At 41.3% G+C, this 21,559-nt stretch overlaps 6 protein-coding genes across 6 annotated transcripts in view; all 6 read left to right on the forward strand.

Moving 5' to 3' along the window:
- Window positions 1-21,559, forward strand: part of LOC308302351 (protocadherin gamma-C5-like) — a gene marked incomplete at both ends in the record, with an annotated part of 340,087 nt that overhangs the window by 195,648 nt on the left and 122,880 nt on the right. The gene's annotated exons all lie outside the window — the stretch shown is intronic.
- LOC308301925 (protocadherin gamma-A10-like) overlaps window positions 1-21,559 on the forward strand; it is a gene marked incomplete at both ends in the record, with an annotated part of 92,856 nt that overhangs the window by 10,500 nt on the left and 60,797 nt on the right. The gene's annotated exons all lie outside the window — the stretch shown is intronic.
- LOC308301927 (protocadherin gamma-A11-like) lies at window positions 2,440-10,197 on the forward strand (the record flags this gene model as incomplete). Its single annotated transcript, XM_080746076.1, has 3 exons — window positions 2,440-2,469; window positions 4,252-6,435; window positions 10,036-10,197. The coding sequence occupies 3 exons, from the start codon at window positions 2,440-2,442 to the stop codon at window positions 10,195-10,197; spliced, it is 2,376 nt and encodes a 791-aa protein (XP_080602202.1).
- On the forward strand, window positions 10,919-13,363 carry LOC308301928 (protocadherin gamma-A10-like; the record flags this gene model as incomplete). Its single annotated transcript, XM_080746077.1, has 1 exon — window positions 10,919-13,363. One exon carries the CDS (start codon window positions 10,919-10,921, stop codon window positions 13,361-13,363), a length of 2,445 nt encoding a protein of 814 aa, XP_080602203.1.
- On the forward strand, window positions 14,559-16,934 carry LOC308301929 (protocadherin gamma-A4-like; the record flags this gene model as incomplete). The annotated part of the gene is made up of 1 exon (XM_080746078.1): window positions 14,559-16,934. One exon carries the CDS (start codon window positions 14,559-14,561, stop codon window positions 16,932-16,934), a length of 2,376 nt encoding a protein of 791 aa, XP_080602204.1.
- Window positions 18,193-20,541, forward strand: LOC308301930 (protocadherin gamma-A3-like; the record flags this gene model as incomplete). Its single annotated transcript, XM_080746079.1, has 2 exons — window positions 18,193-19,155; window positions 19,471-20,541. The coding sequence occupies 2 exons, from the start codon at window positions 18,193-18,195 to the stop codon at window positions 20,539-20,541; spliced, it is 2,034 nt and encodes a 677-aa protein (XP_080602205.1).

Raw genomic sequence — 21,559 nt, forward strand, 5'->3', positions numbered from 1 at the left:
TATATATATATATATATATATATATATATATATATATATATATATATATATATATATATATACTGTATATATACCAGTAAGACTCCCTAATCGGGAGATAAGCGACCGTTGGTCGCTTATCTCCTGTCACACTGCTGACATCAGTATGACATCACACCGTACACAAATTACCCTTATATAAGACCGGCATTATCTACCGACAGATTAGTAACAAGCTGTCAAAATCGTTGAAGGTTGAATCTCCAGATATGGAGATAACCAACACATCCCTCCATATATGGAGATAACCGACGAATCTCACTAAGTCTGACCTCACAAGCCCCATATTTGGACACGAACAACATATAACTCCATAGAGACATAGCTGCTGACATCAGTATGACATCACACTGCTGACATCAGTATGACATCACACCGTACACAAATGACCCTTATATAAGACCGGCATTATCTACCGACAGATTAGATGCAAGCAGGATCTCGACTCTGACACAACTCATCGGCTCATAAGCTGGTTCTCCCTCCATATATGGAGATAACCGACGAATCTCACTAAGTCTGACCTCACAAGCCCCATATTTGGACACGAACAACATATAACTCCATATATAGAGACATAGCTGCTGACATCAGTATGACATCACACTGCTGACATCAGTATGACATCACACCGTACACAAATGACCCTGACGGCACACACCAAGCAGTGTGATGTCATACTGATGCGGAGATATGAGCAGGGCAAAGGTGTGACGTGTGACCGACGGACGGACGGACGGCCGGTGGAGGTTTTGATACTAAACTGCGACCTGACGGTCGCAATTATTGAACTCAAGTCTCCATGGTGTGACAAATCAATAGAACAATAGTCATTTTGGGGTGAACTACTCCTTTAAATGCCATGTCCTATAAATTTGTTTATGAAAAAACAATAAACAGATTGTTAAAACCTATAGATTAAACCCCAGGGGGAAATTCAGGTGTCATAGCAGCAACAGCAGTAAGCTGAAACACAGCAGAGGTACCAGAGTAGCAGTCAGGAAAAGAACTAACTATATTGTGCTCTGCATGTGGCTATAACCATGGTTTTCAATATTGTTGTGATCAACGATCAAGTCCAAATCTGAAGGCACACCTGTATTTCATAGTGAAAATAGAAGATCTATAAGCTATAAAACATGTGAGATTGTAGATCTATATTATTCATTTAGTAATTTTTGAAAATTGAAAAAATAAAATGCCTATCATGACATGCCAAAATAGAGAAGCCAAGTTGAAAGTGGTGGAAGACGAACATTCTACATTCAGATTGAAGCCATCGGATTAATATTTCTCTGTGATCAGTGGCCTGTTTCTCAAAACCATTTTAGTCTCAACAGGTCAGTGACTACACTGTACAATTGTGTTACCGGTAATTTAGCATTATAGTACAGCAAGGGCAAACTGAGGCAACAACTGCACTGCATTTGCATACACAGGTTGTAGTTTGAAGAGAAGTCTCACACCTCAATGTTAAATTCAATTGGCTAGTTTTTCCAAAATGTAAAATAATATATTATTATTATGCTTTGGAAAATGGTCTGAAATGAGATAAAGTATGCATGATTTGAACATGCTTGAACATTTGATATTTAAGGCCTATTTCAACAATTGTTACAAATTGCTACAAAAAATGTGAATAGTCAGTCATGGCATAACATAAACAATACATTTAAGGGTAAATCTAGGCCTGATAATGATGTACCATGCATGTTCAAATCAAGTATACTTTGCATAATTTCAGACAATCTTCCCAAGCTTACTTTTATTCTTTTCTTTCATGCATTTTGGGGCACTCTTCCTGCATCCATCCAGTGCTCATTTGTGGCTTCTGATGTGCGCATGTGTGTACCATTGACCTGACTGAGTCGTGGCAGTGAAGAAGAATATAGTGTTCTCATCAGAATGATTTGAATGTGAGCCTGTGTGTGCCCATGCATGCTATGGCTGCAGGCTTATTTGTATTCCACATTTGGGTCATGTTAGGAGACGAACAGATGAATCACACGCAGCATTTCAAATTAGTTTTACGCACACACACACACACACACACACACACACACACACACACACACACACACACACACACACACACACACACACACACACACACACACACATGGAGCAAACTACCTTTCTGCAGTGCTTGAGATTATGTCACTTGAAAGCGTCAAGTGCTATGGCTTCTTCAATAACTGATGGAATGGGATGTACTGCTGGTTCTAATATCACACTGTGTTTTATTTTGCTGTGTTGGTGAGTCATTCATGCTGTGCAGAGTCAGATACTGTGCCACCAATTAAAACTGATTTATACTATTAAGTATAACTATGTGAATATTGTGCATATTGTGAATATTCACTTCTTCTCTTTCTTTTTCTTTTCTGGTGCCCATCGTGGATGTCTTACCCTCCTCCTCGTATCCAGCAGGTAAGATAATATTATTCTTTCTCCTCCATTAATTATTTTCTACACCACACAGTACAGCATTGCTATTTATTTCTACTTCCAGTGGTCAGCACCTCTGTAACATTTGCTGTGTTTCCTGTCCATAATACAAACACTGCAATGAGTTTGTGTGTGTGTGTGTGTGTGTGTGTGTGTGTGTGTGTGTGTGTGTGTGTGTGTGTGTGTGTGTGTGTGTGTGTGTGTGTGTGTGTGCGTGCGTGCGTGCGTGCGTGCGTGCGTGCGTGCGTGCGTGCGTGCGTGCGTGTGTGTGCTCGTGAAACGAAACATGCTCACACACCATTTAGAAACAATGGTAATGATGGCAGTTCCACTGCTGTTATTTAACTCTTGTATGTGCTGTGCTTCTACTCCAGTTTTCATCTGCATAAATGAATAATGCTGCCTGATGATGTATGGCCACCAAATGAATAATGCACAGTCATGATGTCATGATGTGGAGAATGTTATGGCTTGCGGCAAGAAACATGCTAATGCTGCTTCTTGTGTGTGTGTGTGTGTGTGTGTGTGTGTGTGTGTGTGTGTGTGTGTGCGTGTGCGTGCGGGGGGGGGGGGGGGGGGGGTCGTGCGTGCTTGTGTGCGTGCGTGCGTGCGTGCGTTTGTGCGTGCGTGCGTGCGTGCGTGCGTGTGTGTGTGTGTGTGTGTGTGTGTGTGTGTGTGTGCGTGCGTGCGTGCATGTGCCATGAGCTACACCTGTGACCCAGTAAAAAGAAAACTGTGCAAAAGCTAGGACAATTAGATAACTTAATATGGTGAAGGAGGGGGTTGTGCAACGTCTGAAAGAACTACATGCAGATTAAGAGGTAATGATGAATTGAATAATGGAGACCATCACATTGGCAAACTGTAAATTGAGTCTGATGGTTAGCAAAAAGAGTTTAGTTTACTTTATTTCACTTTTTGCTTCCCATGAAAGGTTAACACACACAGCCATGATATTCAGGTATCGCTGTCCATGGTACTGAAACCTATTGCACATTATAGGACTGTATCATGTCACTGCATGTCTTTACATCGTCATATCTGCCACACAGTTTACATAAAACCTCTACCATGCTCCTAAAAAAAAGGGGTATTTTTATTTTCTACAGTTAGGTACAAACACACTAAACTGTACAGAATATATCTGAAGGGTTTTGTCAATATTCGATAAATATCACTATTTAAAGCTATACACACACGCATGCACGCACGCACGCTCGCACGCAGGCACGCGCACACACACACACACACACACACACACACACACACACACACACACACACACACACACACACACACACACAAACACACAAACACACACACACACACACACACACATTTTTGGTATGCAGTGTAAACATTGTTTAGACAGCATAGAATATTAGTATCAATTGTTGGGTCACTGATAAGAGCAGCTGATGATGGTGTTGTTCTATGCACTCACTCTCGGTGGTGCTGTTGTCCAAGGAGACTTCATGTACTAGTACTAGCCTATAGGCATACAGACACTCCCAGACTGCTTCATTGAAGAAAATAAGGGATGTTTGCCTACATCCATCCAAGCTCTTACACCGACGCTAACTGTGAATGGATTTCATAAAGGATCGAAAGGGACAATTTTAAGAAAACACTGTAGTTCTCTATGATATTATTATTATTATATATATATTTTTTTTAAGATTTATTTTGAATGGTAAAACTATGGATGTATACAAGAACCTGCCGTACTGGAAGGTCTCCATTTTGCTTTTCTGCGTATTTCAGGCTGTGAGTGGACAAATTCGTTATTCTATACCGGAGGAAATGAGAAAAGGCCTGTTTGTTGGAGACGTGGCGAAGGATCTGGGGTTGGACGTTAAAAGGTTGGTTTCTGGTCAGGCTCGCCTCGTTATAAACGGCAATAACCAATATGTTGCGCTGAACGTGAACAAAGGCCATCTCGTTGTCAGTGAGCGGATAGACAGAGAAAAACTATGCGCAAAGAAATCTCCTTGCAGCTTCAGTCTAGAAATTGTACTAGAAGATCCCCTTGAACTATTTTCTGTTACAATTGAAATACAAGATATAAACGATCACGCCCCAGCGTTTTCAAAAAAGGAAATTAAATTGGAAATAAGCGAGTCCACACCGACGGGGACTGTGTTCTTGCTCGATAGCGCAGCTGACCCTGACGTAGGAATCAATTCATTACAAAGCTACTCGTTGAAGCCAACCGACAATTTTGTTCTGAAGCAGCACACTCGAGCAGACGGGAGTAAATACACGGAAATGGTCCTTCAGGCGTTGTTAGATCGCGAGAAACAAAGCGAGCACAACCTGATATTAGCGGCTGAAGATGGCGGTGAGCCTCGGAGGTCTGGAACCGTTATGATACACGTTAATGTTCTTGATGCAAATGACAACGCACCTGTTTTCACGGAATCACTATACAAAGCCTCTGTCATAGAAAATGCATTACTTGGTTCAGTCGTTGCCAAAGTGAGTGCCATTGATGCAGATCAAGGATATAATGGCAATGTAACCTATTCATTCACACACTTAGAGGAAGATTCCACATCTCCTTTCCAAATGAATTCCCAAACAGGAGAAGTTAAACTTACAGGAGCCATTGACTACGAGACTTCTCAGAATTATGAAATCAACCTTCAGGCTAAAGATCCATGGGGTATGACAGGTGCGAGCAAATTGTTTGTTGACATAATAGATGTGAATGATAACAGTCCGACAGTCAGCATGACTTCTTACTCGGGCAAAATATCTGAAGACTCCGCCCCGGGGACTGTAGTTGCGTTGGTTAGTGTTCAAGATGAAGACTCTGGCAAAAACGGACAGGTTCGTTTAAGTATAGATGAAAATCTACCCTTTAAAATTAAGACATCTCTCCGAAACTATTACACTTTGGTTACAGACAGAACACTTGATCGAGAAAAGCAATCCAGTTACAACATTACTCTCACTGCCACTGATGAGGGATTCCCGTCCCTATCAAGCAGGAAAATTATTATTTTAGACGTAACTGATGTTAATGACAACGCGCCGAGTTTTATTAAAAGTGTATATAGTACTCAGGTAATGGAGAACAATTCTCCAGGGGTCTCGGTGCTTCGGATTCAAGCAACTGACCCAGACATGGGACAAAATGCACGTATATCATACTTCCTTATTGACGGCGAGATTAACGGAAACCCGGTGTCCACATACTTCTCTATTGATGCCGAGAAAGGAGTGATACACTCTGTACGCTCACTTGATTATGAGCAAATCAAGGAGTTCAAAATACTAGTTAGAGCTCAAGACGGAGGCTCACCGCCATTTAGTAGTAACTCAACGGTCCTCATTTATGTTCAAGACCAGAATGACAATGCTCCGCAGATTCTATACCCGGTTCAGACTGGTGGCTCTCTGGTGGCTGAAATGGTGCCTCGTTCAGCAGATGTGGGATATTTGGTCACTAAAGTTGTGGCTGTTGATGTGGATTCTGGACAGAATGCCTGGCTCTCCTATAAACTGCAGAAAGCCACAGACAGAGCACTGTTTGAAGTGGGATTACAGAATGGTGAAATTAGAACAATCCGTCAAGTCACTGATAAAGATGCTGTGAAACAAAGGCTGACTGTTATAGTGGAGGACAACGGACATCCCTCTCGTTCAGCTGCAGTCAATGTTAACGTGGCGGTGGCTGACAGCTTCCCTGAAGTTCTCTCAGAGTTCACTGACTTTACACATGACAAGGAGTACAATGACAACCTGACTTTTTATTTAGTCTTGGCGTTGGCTGTAGTTTCCTTTCTCTTCATCACGTGTGTAGTTGTTATTATATCAGTGAAAATATACAGATGGAGACAGTCCCGCCTCTATCATTCCAGCCTCCCAGTGATTCCATATTATCCACCACGTTACTCAGACACTTTGGGCTCAGGGACTCTCCCTCATGTGTACAATTACGAGGTGTGCAGGACAACGGACTCCAGAAGCAGTGACATCAAATATATGCAGCCTATGAATCAAAGTTTAGTGAGCGTTGACAGTGCTGGGAATGATACTCTAACTCTGCAACGCGAGAACAAGTCAAGCGACATTTCTCAGATGTCAACTTTGGTGAGTTGAAAAATATATTCCATTAAATCACACTGTAGGCCTACATGTCTTTGGCGTGCCTGTATATCCATTATTTATTGATGATTGTGTTAGGTGTTTTTTTTAATGCCGAATATTATTTTACAGCGTGCAAAGCCTTCAATGTGCTGTTCTGTCGCTCTCCGTGGTGCTGAAATACTGAAAAGCTGCTTAATACTGAAACGCTGCCTTGTAGCACCTGCAAAATGAATAATGAAGCAAGTCCAACATCCTTAATGGATGTGTGTGTGTGTGTGTGTGTGTGTGTGTGTGTGTGTGTGTGTGTGTGTGTGTGTGTGTGTGTGTGTGTGTGTGTGTGTTTGTGACGCGCGCGCCCATCCGGGTGGAGGTGCTAATATGCAAGATGAAGAATATGAGAAAGAAAAGCTCCCACGGCTTCTCTCAGGAAGGATCGCACACTCAAATGATGATGGATAGGACTCAATACTTAATTTCATTTTTATTTTGCACTTTGGATGATGGCGTTTTGTCATGTGCTATATACGCACCTGAACACTGGCATTTATAGTGACACCCTTATAATTTCTAACTTCATTCACCTGTGTGTGGCTAATCAATCAATTGTCTAAGGTGTAGACAATTGATTGATTAGCCACACAGGTGGGTGGAGTTAGAATGACTACACAACGTGTCAGGTAGGCAGGTAAAAAGCAGAATAAAGTGGCAGACAATAATAAAATACCGAGAAAGACTACACCAATGTCACTGTGTATATACATCACACATCAAAAGCCATACATAATGCAAAATAACACAGAACCACCTAAATATAAATATATAAATAAACCTCAGGTTGAGAGAGTATTCTGTCTCCCATACAGCATGACACAGAAGATGTGTGTATTATTATTTTCTATTTCCCCCATGTACTTGGTGTTCACTCTTTGGACTCTAAGAGACGCTATTGTTCAGTGGAACACTTCTGTGTGGGATGCCAGTCATTCTGTGTCCCACCCTATCTAGTGTTGCTTTGCTAGGTGGAGAGCTTCAGTCAGTTGGGGCACGTTAAGGATACGCTATCTTAGTAAAGGAAAATAGAACATCATCTAATTGGAATACTTTTGGATTAGGAATGAAAACATTTCTTTCTCACTAAGGACCATTGTATACCTTTTCTTGATGATGGAATCTCGAAGATATATCGTCCCCATATCCATGAGATGGCGATTGTGTTGTGGATTGCGACGTCAAGTTGGCCTGCTTGTTTTTTTCCTTTACATGGTTAATATGGTAGGTGGTCAAATCAGGTATTCTATACCCGAGGAGATGAAGAAGGGCTCTTTAATCGGTAATGTAGCACAAGACCTGGGATTGGATCTGAAAAGGCTCCGTTCTGGTCGGGCTCGTATCGTGACCAGACAAAGCGTTCCGTTTACCGAGCTGAACATAGACAAAGGGATTCTAGTCGTGAACGAGAGAATAGACCGAGAGCAGCTTTGTGGCGACGTAACTCCGTGTAGCTTCAGCTTCGAAATTATTCTAGAAAATCCGATGGAATTGCATAGAGTAACTGTCGAAATAATGGATGTAAATGACAACGCACCCATCTTTCCTAATAAAGATGTTCGTTTTGAAATAAGTGAATCAGCTACAATCGGAGTGCACTTTCCACTTGAGAGTGCCGAGGATCTTGATGTCGGGCAGAACACGTTGCAAAATTACATTTTGACACCCAATGATAATTTTATTTTAAAACAACATTCAAACCCAGACGGCAGTAAATACGCTGAAATGATACTGCAGAAGCCATTAGACAGAGAGGAACAACCCAGCCTTTTTCTGAAACTGATAGCAGTGGATGGAGGTACTCCACAGAGATCTGGTACAGTAAATATAGATATCACTGTTTTAGATGCCAATGATAATGCTCCTGTGTTCAACCAGTCAGTATACAGGGCTTTTGTGAGGGAAAACTCACCGAAAGGCACTTACATCACAACAGTAAATGCTACGGATGCAGACAGTGGTTCATATGGACAAATTACATTTAGCTTCTCTAAAATGAAAGGGAGCATAGCTGATATATTTGCAATTGATGAAATCACGGGGAAAATATCTGTATCTGGTCAGATAGATTACGAAAAAGATAAGAAATATGAAGTTAGAGTAGAAGCCAAAGATCGAGGAGGTTTAACAGGGACCAGTAAAGTTATAATCGAGGTGTCTGATGTTAATGATAACGCACCATTCATCAATATCATGTCTTTCTCAAGCCCCATATCTGAAGATTCACCTCCGGGCACGACAATTGCTATCATAAATGCCCAAGATGAAGATTCTGAAAATAATGGAAAGATAATGTGTTCTATAGATGCTAAGCTTCCGTTTAAAATCCATTCATCTTTAACAGGCTATTATAATTTGATTTCTGATCAGCATTTTGATAGAGAGAGAACACCAGAATACAACATAACCATAACCGCATCTGATTCGGGGTCTCCCCCTCTCTCCAGCACCACAACATTAAACCTTAAAATATCTGACGTTAATGATAATGCCCCATTGTTTGATAAATCCGCATATACTGCCTACATCATAGAGAACAATTCCCCTGGAATGTCCATATTTACTGTCAATGCGCTGGACACTGACTGGAATCAAAATGCTAAAATCTCTTATATGGTTGAGGACACGCAGGTCAGTGGTAATCCAATCTCTAGTTATGTGTCTATAAACTCTGAAACTGGAGTTATACATGCAGTGCGTTCTTTTGATTATGAGCACATGAAATCACTTAATTTAGTTGTCAAAGCACAGGACGGTGGTTCTCCTCCACTCAGTAGTAATGTGACTGTGAAAATACTGATCCAGGACCAGAATGACAACGCTCCTCAGGTTCTTTACCCAGTCCAGAGTGGTGGCTCTCTGGTGGCTGAAATGGTGCCTCGTTCAGCGGATGTGGGCTATCTGGTCACTAAAGTGGTGGCTGTAGATGTGGACTCTGGACAGAATGCCTGGCTCTCTTATAAACTGCAAAAACACACAGACAGGGCGCTGTTTGAGGTGGGATTACAGAATGGAGAAATAAGAACTATCCGTCAAGTCACTGATAAAGATGTTGTGAAACAAAGACTGACTGTTATAGTGGAGGACAACGGACAGCCCTCTCGTTCAGCTACAGTCAATGTTAACGTGGCGGTGGCTGACAGCTTCCCTGAAGTTCTCTCAGAGTTTACCGAATTTGCACATGAGAAGGAGTACAATGACAACCTGACTTTTTACTTAGTCTTGGCTTTGGCTGTAGTTTCCTTTCTCTTCATCACATGTTTAGTTGTTATTATATCAGTGAAAATATACAGATGGAGACAGTCCCGCCTCTATCATTCCAGCCTCCCTGTGATTCCATATTATCCACCACGTTACTCAGACACTTTGGGGTCAGGGACTCTCCCTCATGTGTACAATTACGAGGTGTGCAGGACGACTGATTCCAGAAAGAGTGACTGTAAGTTCGGCAGAGCTGGTAGTCAGAACATACTGATAATGGACCCCAGTTCTACAGGGACGATGCAACGAATACAGAGTGAAAAGAGTATCCTGGATGAGCCTGACTCTCCTATAGAGGTGAGTTAAGTAATTCAATGTATACCTGAAAACACCCTAGCCCTTAATGCATTTTGAAATTGTGTGACAATACATTTTAAATCAATCTCCTGTGTTTACAAGCCTCACCGATAACTTCTTCATTCAGGACCAATTTTCTTTATTTTATTTATTTTTTGCTTTTTTCTGATTTGTCTCTATTGCTGGCTGTATTGCAACCTTTCAGCACCATGGATAGCGCCATTTCAGTTTGAAACAGCCTTTCCTTTTATGAGTTGATTTTAGTCTTCAATGCTTAAACTCATACTCCAGTACATGAAGCCAATTATGTTTGCCCTTTGTTTTAAACTTTTTTTTTTACCTAAGTTTAATTTAGAAGAGCAATATAATTAACATATTAATATTATATATATATATATATTAATGTAAATGCTACTGCTACATCTGGTTTGACATAAATCTTATATATTTTATGTAGTAACTTGGAGTTCACTGTTTGGACTCTAAGGGACGCTCTTGTTCAGTGAAAGATTTCTGTGTGTGGTACAAGCTACTAAGCTATTCATCCCACCCTGAGCTGAGTGCTTTGCGGCGGAGACATTCAGTCAGTTGGAGCACGAAGGATATCTTATCTTACATTTATTAAAAGAAAAGGCAACATTTCGTTTAAAAAAACCATTGCATTAGGAACTTACGTTTTTTTTCCACTAACAAAGGACCACGAATTGTACTATTACAATTCTTTACTATGATGGCATTGGCACCTCGAATCTTCTTATCCATGAGATGGCGATTGTGTTGTGGATTGCGACGTCAGGTTGGGCTACTATTCTTTTTCCTTTACATGGTTATAGTCGGTGGCCAGATAAGATATTCCATTCCAGAGGAGATGAGAAAAGGTTCTATTATTGGTAACGTAGCACAAGACCTAGGGTTGGATCTTAAAAGGCTCCGTTCTGGCCGGGCCCGTATCGTCACTGGAGAAAGTGTCCAGTACACCGAGCTGAAGACAGACAAAGGGATTCTAATCGTAAATGAGAGAATTGACCGAGAGCAGCTTTGTGGCGACGTCACTCCTTGTAGCTTCAGCTTCGAAATGATTTTGGAAAACCCAATGGAATTACACCGAGTAACTGTGGAAATTACAGACGTCAATGACCATTCGCCTGTTTTTGCCACGGAATTTATTCAATTTGAAATTAGTGAGTCTGCTGCAGCTGGAGCAAAATTCCCTCTCAAAACGGCAGAAGATTCTGATGTCGGCCTTAATGCTTTACAAAACTACGTTTTATCCCCCAACGATAATTTTATTTTAAAACAGCATACAAATCCTGACGGAAGTAAGTATGCTGAAATGATCCTACAAAAGCCTCTAGACAGAGAAGTGCATCCGCACTTATCCTTAAAGCTGATAGCAGTGGATGGGGGGACTCCACAGAGATCTGGTACAGTAAATATAGATATCACCGTTTTAGACGCAAATGATAATGCCCCCGTTTTTAACCAGTCAGTGTATAGGGCTACTGTAATGGAAAACGCACATAAAGGCACATATATCACCACATTGAATGCAACTGACCTAGACAGTGGTTTATATGGTCAAATAACATATGGGTTTTCTCAGGTTAAAGGCACCATACCAAATACATTCAAAATCGATGAGAACACAGGCATCATATCCGTATCAGGACAGATAGATTTCGAGAAAGACAAGAAATATGAGTTCAGAGTAGAGGCAAAAGATCAGGGTGGATTAACTGATACCAGCAAAGTTATTATTGACGTTACTGATGCCAATGACAATGCCCCAGTAATAAATATCATGTCATTCTCAAGCCCCGTTTCAGAGGATGCCCCGCCTGGCACTACGATTGCAATCATAAATGTCAAAGATGCAGATTCAGAGAGGAACGGGCAGCTAACATGCTCTATAGATTCGAAACTTCCTTTTAAAATCCAATCATCTTTAACTAACTATTATAATTTGGTTTCTGATCAGCATCTTGATAGGGAGACTACACCGGAATACAACATAACTATAACGGCGACAGATTCTGGTTCTCCTCCTCTCTCCAGTGCCAAAATATTGCACCTTAGAATCTCTGACGTCAATGACAACGCCCCATTGTTCGATAAAAACACATATTCTGCCTACCTCGCAGAGAATAATTCCCCGGGGATATCCATATTTACCGTCAGTGCACGGGACTCTGACTGGAATCAAAACGCCAGGATTTCATACCTCCTGGAGGACAGTCAGGTCGGTGGCACGCCAGTCTCTAGCTATGTATCTATAAACTCTGAAACAGGCATTTTACATGCTGTGCGTTCTTTTGATTATGAACAAATCAAACAACTTCAAATACGTGTCAAGGCCCAGGACGGTGGCTCCCCTCCACTCAGTAGCAATGCAACCCTGACGATATTTATTCAAGACCAGAACGACAACGCTCCCCAGGTTCTGTACCCTGTCCAGAGTGGTGGCTCCCTGGTGGCTGAAATGGTGCCTCGTTCTGCAGATGTTGGCTATCTGGTCACTAAAGTGGTGGCTGTTGATGTGGACTCTGGACAGAATGCCTGGCTCTCTTATAAACTGCAGAAACCCACAGACAGGGCGCTGTTTGAAGTGGGATTGCAGAATGGAGAAATACGAACCATCCGTCAAGTTACTGATAAAGATGTTGTGAAACAAAGGCTGACTGTTATAGTGGAGGACAACGGACAGCCCTCTCGTTCAGCTACAGTCAATGTTAACGTGGCGGTGGCTGACAGCTTCCCTGAAGTTCTCTCAGAGTTCACTGACTTCACACACGAGAAGGAGTACAATGACAACATGACGTTTTACTTAGTCTTGGCTTTGGCTGTAGTTTCCTTTCTCTTCATCACGTGTGTAGTTGTTATTATATCAGTGAAAATATACAGATGGAGACAGTCCCGTCTCTATCATTCCAGTCTCCCAGTGATTCCATATTATCCACCACGTTACTCTGACACTTTGGGGTCAGGGACTCTCCCTCATGTGTACAATTACGAGGTGTGCAGGACGACTGATTCCAGAAAGAGTGACTGTAAGTTCGGCAGAGCTGGTAGTCAGAATATACTGATAATGGACCCCAGTTCTACAGGGACAATGCAACGAATGCATTGTGAAAAGAGTATCCTGGATGAACCAGACTCTCCTATAGAGGTGAGTTAACAAGTGATTTAACATTAATAACTAATTAAAATGCCCTTAATGCGAGTTGAATCTAGCAAACATGTAACTGTATTTGACAAATTACAACATAAATTATTTTTAAATCAATGTTCTGTATGTGTAAAAGCCTCACAGACCCACTTATTTCTTCTTTTTTAATTTTTCGGATCATTCTGTTAATGGGACTACTTTTACCGCATTTCAGGACCATGGATAGCGCCGTCTTCGATTAGACGGCATATGCTTTCTTTTATCAGTATTGATAGTGTTTATGGACGCATTGCTTAAACTTCCAGTAGCCTGCATGAAGCAGATTTCTGCCCATAGTTTTACACCTTTTGTGCTTCTTCTTGTTTTTGTGTCTTGGTTACATGACAGTGTCTCATTTATTTACACAGTCCTTTGCTTGTGAACTCTGCGATTTATTTTAAGCTGCAGGGGTTGAGTAGTAGATGCCAGACAGGGGGCATTGCTGCCTGGTATCGTCTGCTTCTCCACATTCACAAGTTAGGCCACTTTTGTAGCCCCATGGCCATTGTTGAGTGACAACATTTAATGTGATGATCAGAACAATGATAACATCTCTCTCTCTCTCTCTCTCTCTCTCTCTCTCTCTCTCTCTCTCTCTCTCTGTCGTGTGTGTGTGTGTGTGTGTGTGTGTGTGTGTGTGTGTGTGTGTGTGTGTGTGTGTGTGTGTGTGTGTGTGTGTGTGTGTGTGTGTGTGTGTGTGTGTGTGTGTGTGTGTGTGTGTGTGTGAGAGAGAGAGAGAGAGAGAGAGAGAAAGAGAGACGCATCTGGTTTGATATACAAATTTCATATATTTTCATGGAATTCACTTTTTGGACTCTAAGGGACGCTATTGTTCAGTGGAACGCTTCTGTGTAGTGATGTAAGCCATTCATCCCGCCCTCAGCAGTATGCTTTGCGGTGGAGAGATTCAGTCTGCTAGCACGAAAGGAGATCTTACATTTGGCTCATACAAATATCTAATTTAAATAGCATATACCCTTGAGAAACGGACTATACACCTTTTTATACCAACAAAGGACCACCATTGTTATTCTTCTTTGCTATGATGGCACCTCGAGGATATATGTTTCCCTTATCCACGAGATGGCGATTGTGTTGTGGATTGCGACGTCAAGTTGGCCTACTATTTTTTTTCCTTTATATGGTTAATATTGTCGGAGGCCAGATGCGATATTCCATTCCAGAGGAAATGAAGAAAGGTTCTGTTATAGGAAACGTGGCACAAGACCTGGGGTTGGATACGAAAAGGCTTCGTTTGGGTCGGGCTCGTATCGTGACGGGAGAAAGCGTTCAGTACACGGAGCTGAAGACAGACAAAGGGATTCTAGTCGTGAATGAGAGAATAGACCGAGAGCAGCTTTGTGGGGATGTCACTCCTTGTAGCTTCAGCTTTGAAATTTTACTGGAAAACCCAATGGAGTTGCATCACATTACTATAGAAATATTGGATGTGAACGATAATGCTCCCTCTTTCCAAAACTCTCACTTGCAGTTCGAGATTAGTGAATCGGCTACACTCGGCTCACGTTTCGTTTTAGAGAGTGCGGATGACAGTGATGTTGGAGATAACGGTCTGCAAAACTACATTTTGACTGAGAATGATAATTTTGTTTTGAAGCAACATGCCAATCCAGATGGAAGCAAACATGCTGAAATGGTTCTCCAGAAGCCTTTAGACAGAGAAGACCAGCCCCGCCTTTCATTAAAACTATTGGCTGTAGATGGGGGTGTTCCTCCAAGATCGGGCACAGTGAACATAGATATTATTGTTTTAGATGCCAATGACAATGCCCCGGTTTTTAATCAATCCGTGTACAGGGCTACCGTGATGGAAAATGCACCAAAAGGCACATATGTTACCACAGTGAATGCGAGTGACGCAGATAGTAGCTTGCATGGGCAGATAACGTATTATTTTTCAAAAACCAAAGTTACTATTTCTGACATCTTTCATATAGATGGAGCTACTGGGGTCATATCGGTGCTTGGTCGGATCGATTATGAAAAAGATAAACGATTCGAAATCAGAATTGAAGCTAAAGATCAAGGTGGATTAACAGATTCAAGTAAAGTTGACATTGAGGTTACAGATGCAAATGATAATTCACCTGTCATTAACGTCATGTCATTCACTAGCCCTGTGTCTGAGGACTCAGCTCCCGGTACAACCATTGGCATACTTAACGTTAAAGATTTGGATTCCGGAGAAAATGGACAAGTGACATGTACTATAGATCAAAATATTCCCTTTAAGATTAAATCAAATTTAAGGAACTACTACACTCTGTTAACTGACTCTGTGCTGGACCGTGAAACTGTTTCAGAATATAATATTACTGTAGTTGCAACCGACGCAGGATCTCCTCCTCTCTCAAGCAAGAGAGCTTTTCATCTCAAAATTTCTGATATAAACGACAATGCCCCGATATTTCCACAGACAATGTATAATGCATTTATCACAGAAAACAACTCTCCTGGCGTTTCTGTCCTTGCCATTAAGGCTAAAGACACAGATGAAAATCAGAATAATCGTATTTCGTATATACTTGAAGACTGTGATATTGGCGGCTCCCCGGTCTCTGGATATGTTTCGGTTAATGCTGAGAGCGGTGTGATACATGCAGTACGCTCGTTGGATTACGAACAAATCAAACAATTGACTTTCGTTGTTAGAGCGCAGGATGGAGGTTCGCCTCCACTCGCAAGTAATGTGACTGTAAAAATGCAAATCCAGGACCAGAATGACAATACTCCTCAAGTCTTATACCCAGTACAGACTGGCGGCTCTCTGGTGGCTGAAATGGTGCCTCGTTCAGCAGATGTGGGCTATCTGGTCACTAAAGTGGTGGCTGTTGATGGGGACTCTGGACAGAATGCGTGGCTCTCCTACAAACTGCAGAAAACCACAGACAGGGCGCTGTTTGAAGTGGGATTACAGAATGGAGAAATACGAACAATCCGCCAAGTCACTGATAAAGATGCTGTGAAACAAAGACTGACTGTTATAGTGGAGGACAACGGACAGCCCTCTCGTTCAGCTACAGTCAATGTAAACGTGGCGGTGGCTGACAGCTTCCCTGATGTTCTTTCCGAATTCACTGACTTTACACACAAGGAGTACAATGACAACCTGACGTTTTACTTAGTGTTGGCTTTAGCTGTAGTTTCCTTTCTTTTCATCACGTGTTTAGTTGTTATTATATCAGTGAAAATATACAGATGGAGACAGTCCCGCCTCTATCATTCCAGTCTACCTGTGATTCCATATTATCCACCACGTTACTCAGACACTTTAGGAACAGGGACTCTCCCTCATGTGTACAATTACGACATATGCAGGACGACTGACTCCAGAAAGAGTGACTGTAAGATCGGCAGAACTGGTAGTCAGAACATACTGATAATGGACCCCAGTTGTACAAGCACAATGCAGCGGTTACAGAGTGAAAAAAGCATCCTGGATGAACCAGACTCTCCTCTAGAGGTGAGTCAAAGAACTCAGTTTAAAGTATTAACAATACGTATTTGTTTCGTCTTTTAAAATGTCTTGTGAGCCGTTTTTTTCTCTCTCTCCATAGTGATATCATTTTAGCTCTTTAGACATTCATTTCATAGCTATTGCGCTGTTTTTTAACTTTCAGCACCATGGACAGCGTATATCGCTACTATGACCTATTTTTGTGACTACTGTCGGCTAAAACTTCTCTATCGTTTAAACCCTCTGGCATTTTATTTTAAAATATACTTATATTACTAGTTTCACTTTAAATTGTTACTATGGTTGTCTACATATATAGCAGCTTTAGTACTATAGTAGTCTACCATTTGGGAGTTCAAGTATGTTGGTTTACTTGAAAGTAAGCTCCAACACAACACTAGTGTAAGGTGTAAATTAGGCCTAACGATTGCGTGTGTGTGTGTGTGTGTGTGTGTGTGTGTGTGTGTGTGTGTGTGTGTGTGTGTGTGTGTGTGTGTGTGTGTGTGTGTGTGCGCGCGCGCGCGCACACGTGCGTGCGTGTTGTGTACACCTGAATGATGAAATCACTAAAACAAGTGTCAGTTATATTGAAAGGTTGTTGCTGAATAGCTTACCAAATGAAGTGCAATAATATGGCATATAGGCATTTTGTTATGTGCGATGGATCGGTATTGGAGCATTTCAGCACAATGGACAGAGCCGTGTCGTGTGTTATTCATTCCTATTGGCCGCTGGATTAATAGGCTACTATTCTAACTACTATTATTCGCGTCATCCTATACTTGTATCAGTTGGTTGTAACTTGTTAGTGTTCATGGACCATGGACACATATCTTAAACTCGTAGTCTAGTATTGCATGAAGTACATTTTCGCCATTTGTTATTTCCTTTATTGGCTACATTAAGTCATGCTGAGATCATTAATGATGATATGATTTTAATAATTGTATTTGTACAGCTACTTGATGTTCACTGTTTGGACTCTAAGGGACGCCATTGTTCAGTAGAACACTTCTGTGTAGTAGTCGTTCAGTGTCCCAACCTTAGTAGAGTGATTTGCTTTATAGGGCGGAGAGCTTCAGTTGGGTAGCGAATAAGACTTCATTATCTTAAATTCGGAGAAGAAGATTATACATTTCATTATCCACCTGCATTTTGAATTAGCAAACATTTTCTCTTCCAACGACCATTGAAGACGTTTTTCTTCTCTTCTATAATGGCAGCACGAAGATTTATCTTCCCAATATCCGTGAGAGGTCTATTGCCTTGTGGACTGCGACATCAAATTGGACTGTTTATTTTTTCCCTATGCATACTTAATATGGTAGGTGGGCAAATCAGGTATTCTATTCCCGAAGAGATGAAGAAGGGGTCTCTAATCGGTAATGTAGCGCAAGATCTAGGGTTGGATCTAAAACGGCTTCGTTCTGGTCGGGGTCGTATCGTCACCGGAGAAAGCATTCAGTACATAGAGCTAAAGACAGACAAAGGGATTCTAGTCGTGAACGAGAGAATAGACCGAGAACAGCTTTGTGGCGACGTCACTCCATGTAGCTTCAGCTTCGAAATGATTCTAGAAAATCCAATGGAATTACACCGAGTGACTGTTGAAATACTGGATATAAATGACAACGCACCTGTCTTTTCTAATAAGGATGTTCGATTTGAAATAAGTGAATCAGCTACAGTTGGAGTACAATTTCCACTTGAGAGTGCCGAGGATCTTGATGTAGGACAAAACACGTTGCAAAATTACGTTTTGACACCCAATGATTATTTTATTTTAAAACAACATTCAAATCCTGACGGCAGTAAATATGCTGAAATGATACTTCAGAAGCCATTAGACAGAGAGGAACAACCCAGCCTTTTTCTGAAACTCATAGCAGTGGATGGAGGCACTCCACAGAGATCTGGTACAGTAAATATAGACGTCACAGTTTTAGATGTAAATGATAATGTTCCTGTTTTTAACCAGTCGGTGTACAGGGCTTTCGTGAGGGAAAATGCGCCAAAAGGCACTTACATCACAACAGTCAATGCTACAGACGCAGACAGTGGTTCAAATGGACAAATTACATTTAGTTTCTCGAAAATGAAAGGGAGTATAGCTGATATATTTACAATTGATGAAAACGTGGGTAGAATATCAGTGTCTGGTCAGATAGATTATGAAAAAGACAAGAAATATGAAGTTAGAGTAGAAGCCAAAGATCGCGGAGGTTTAACAGGGACCAGTAAAGTTATAATCGAGGTGTCCGATATTAATGATAACGCCCCATTTATCAATATCATGTCATTCTCGAGCCCCATATCTGAGGATTCACCTCCTGGCACTACAATTGCAATTATAAATGTCAAAGATGCAGATTCCGAAAATAATGGAAAGATAGTGTGTTCTGTAGATTCTAAGCTTCCTTTTAAAATGCAATCATCTTTAACAGGCTATTATAATTTGATTTCCGATCAGCATTTTGATAGAGAGATAACACCAGAATACGACATAACCATAACCGCATCTGATTCGGGGTCTCCCCCTCTCTCCAGCACCACAACATTAAACCTTAAAATATCTGACGTTAATGATAATGCTCCATTGTTTGATAAATCCGCATATTCTGCCTACGTCATAGAGAACAATTCCCCAGGAATGTCCATATTTACCATAAGTGCGCACGACTCTGACTGGAATCAAAATGCAAAAATATCTTATATGGTTGAGGACACACAAGTTGGAGGTAGTCCGCTCTCTAGTTATGTATCTATAAACTCTGAAACTGGAGTAATACATGCAGTGCGTTCTTTTGATTATGAACAAATGAAATCACTTGATTTAGTTGTCAAAGCACAGGACGGTGGTTCACCACCTCTCAGTAGTAATGTGACTGTAAATATACTGATCCAGGACCAGAATGACAACGCTCCTCAGGTTCTGTATCCAGTCCAGAGTGGTGGCTCTCTGGTGGCTGAAATCGTGCCTCGTTCAGCAGATGTGGGCTATCTGGTCACTAAAGTGGTGGCTGTTGATGTGGACTCTGGACAGAATGCCTGGCTCTCTTATAAACTGCAGAAAACCACAGACAGAGCGCTGTTTGAAGTGGGATTACAGAATGGAGAAATAAGAACAATTCGTCAAGTCACTGATAAAGATGTTGTAAAACAAAGACTGACTGTTATAGTGGAGGACAACGGACAGCCCTCTCGTTCAGCTACAGTCAATGTTAACGTGGCGGTGGCTGACAGCTTCCCTGAAGTTCTCTCAGAGTTCACTGACTTTACACACGACAAGGAGTACAATGACAACCTGACTTTTTACTTAGTCTTGGCTTTGGCTGTAGTTTCGTTCCTCTTCATCACGTGTGTAGTTGTTATTATATCAGTGAAAATATACAGATGGAGACAGTCCCGCCTCTATCATTCCAGTCTCCCTGTGATTCCATATTATCCACCACGTTACTCAGACACTTTGGGCTCAGGGACTCTCCCTCATGTGTACAATTACGAGGTGTGCAGAACAACTGACTCTAGAAAGAGTGACTGTAAATTCGGCAGAGCTGGTAGTCAGAACATACTGATCATGGACCCCAGTTCTACAGGGACGATGCAACGAATACAGAGTGAAAAAAGCATCTTGGATGAACCAGACTCTCCTTTGGAGGTGAGTTCATAATGTAGCCTAAGCCTATACGTTTTTGTAAAATGAATCTGATAAATCATTTCCCCATTTGGTTCCAGTTAATGTTTTTGATAATGCGGTGTTTAATCACACACACACACACACACACACACACACACACACACACACACACACACACACACACACACACACACACACACACACACACATACATATAATATTGTATCAGTTTCAGCACTATAAGACGTGGATAGCTACTCTTTCAAAAACGTTGCACTATTCATTGTTCACGATTCAATGGTCAATAGTCAATACAATAGTGACTATTGACTTGCTTGTGTGTGTGTGTGTGTGTGTGTGTGTGTGTGTGTGTGTGTGTGTGTGTGTGTGTGTGTGTGTGTGTGTGTGTGTGTGTGTGTGTGTGTGTGTGTGTGCGTGTGTTGTACTTGTTGATAGTTGACTAAAAGTTTAGTACATTTGTCACTTGCACCAAAGTTATTATCTGCTTATTGTCGTCTATTGTGGTGTTTATATATATATATATATATATATATATATATATATATATATATATATATATATATATATATATATATATATATATATATCACTGGCCAGATGGCCAAGACATAGCCCATAATATCTTTTTCTTCTTTCGTGTATCATCGTCCTTGTTGATTGTTTGACGACATTTATTTCACAAGATTTCTGTGTTGCTGGTTAAGGGATCTCCATGTATGGGCATAACATATATTGTATGTTATGATGTCATGGGAACCAGTCTAACAGAATCCCTTTTATGCCCATTATGGAGATCCCTGATGTCATCAATATTAAGCGCATATCTAACAGGACTTCATATGAGAATGCACATATATGGAGGAAGACAGCCCATATCTGTGCGGCTGTTCAGACAGAGATCTCCATGTATGGGCATAAAAGGGATGTACTATATACAGTACATGGATCTCCATATGGGTAACTGGTCCGATATACATCACTGGCCAAATGGCCTAGAATTGGCGCGACCTAGGGCGAGGTCGCAAGGGCG

The sequence above is a fragment of the Nannobrachium achirus genome, assembly GCF_963921795.1.
Source record: "Nannobrachium achirus genome assembly, chromosome: 17".
In the NCBI taxonomy this organism is placed as follows: domain Eukaryota; kingdom Metazoa; phylum Chordata; class Actinopteri; order Myctophiformes; family Myctophidae; genus Nannobrachium; species Nannobrachium achirus.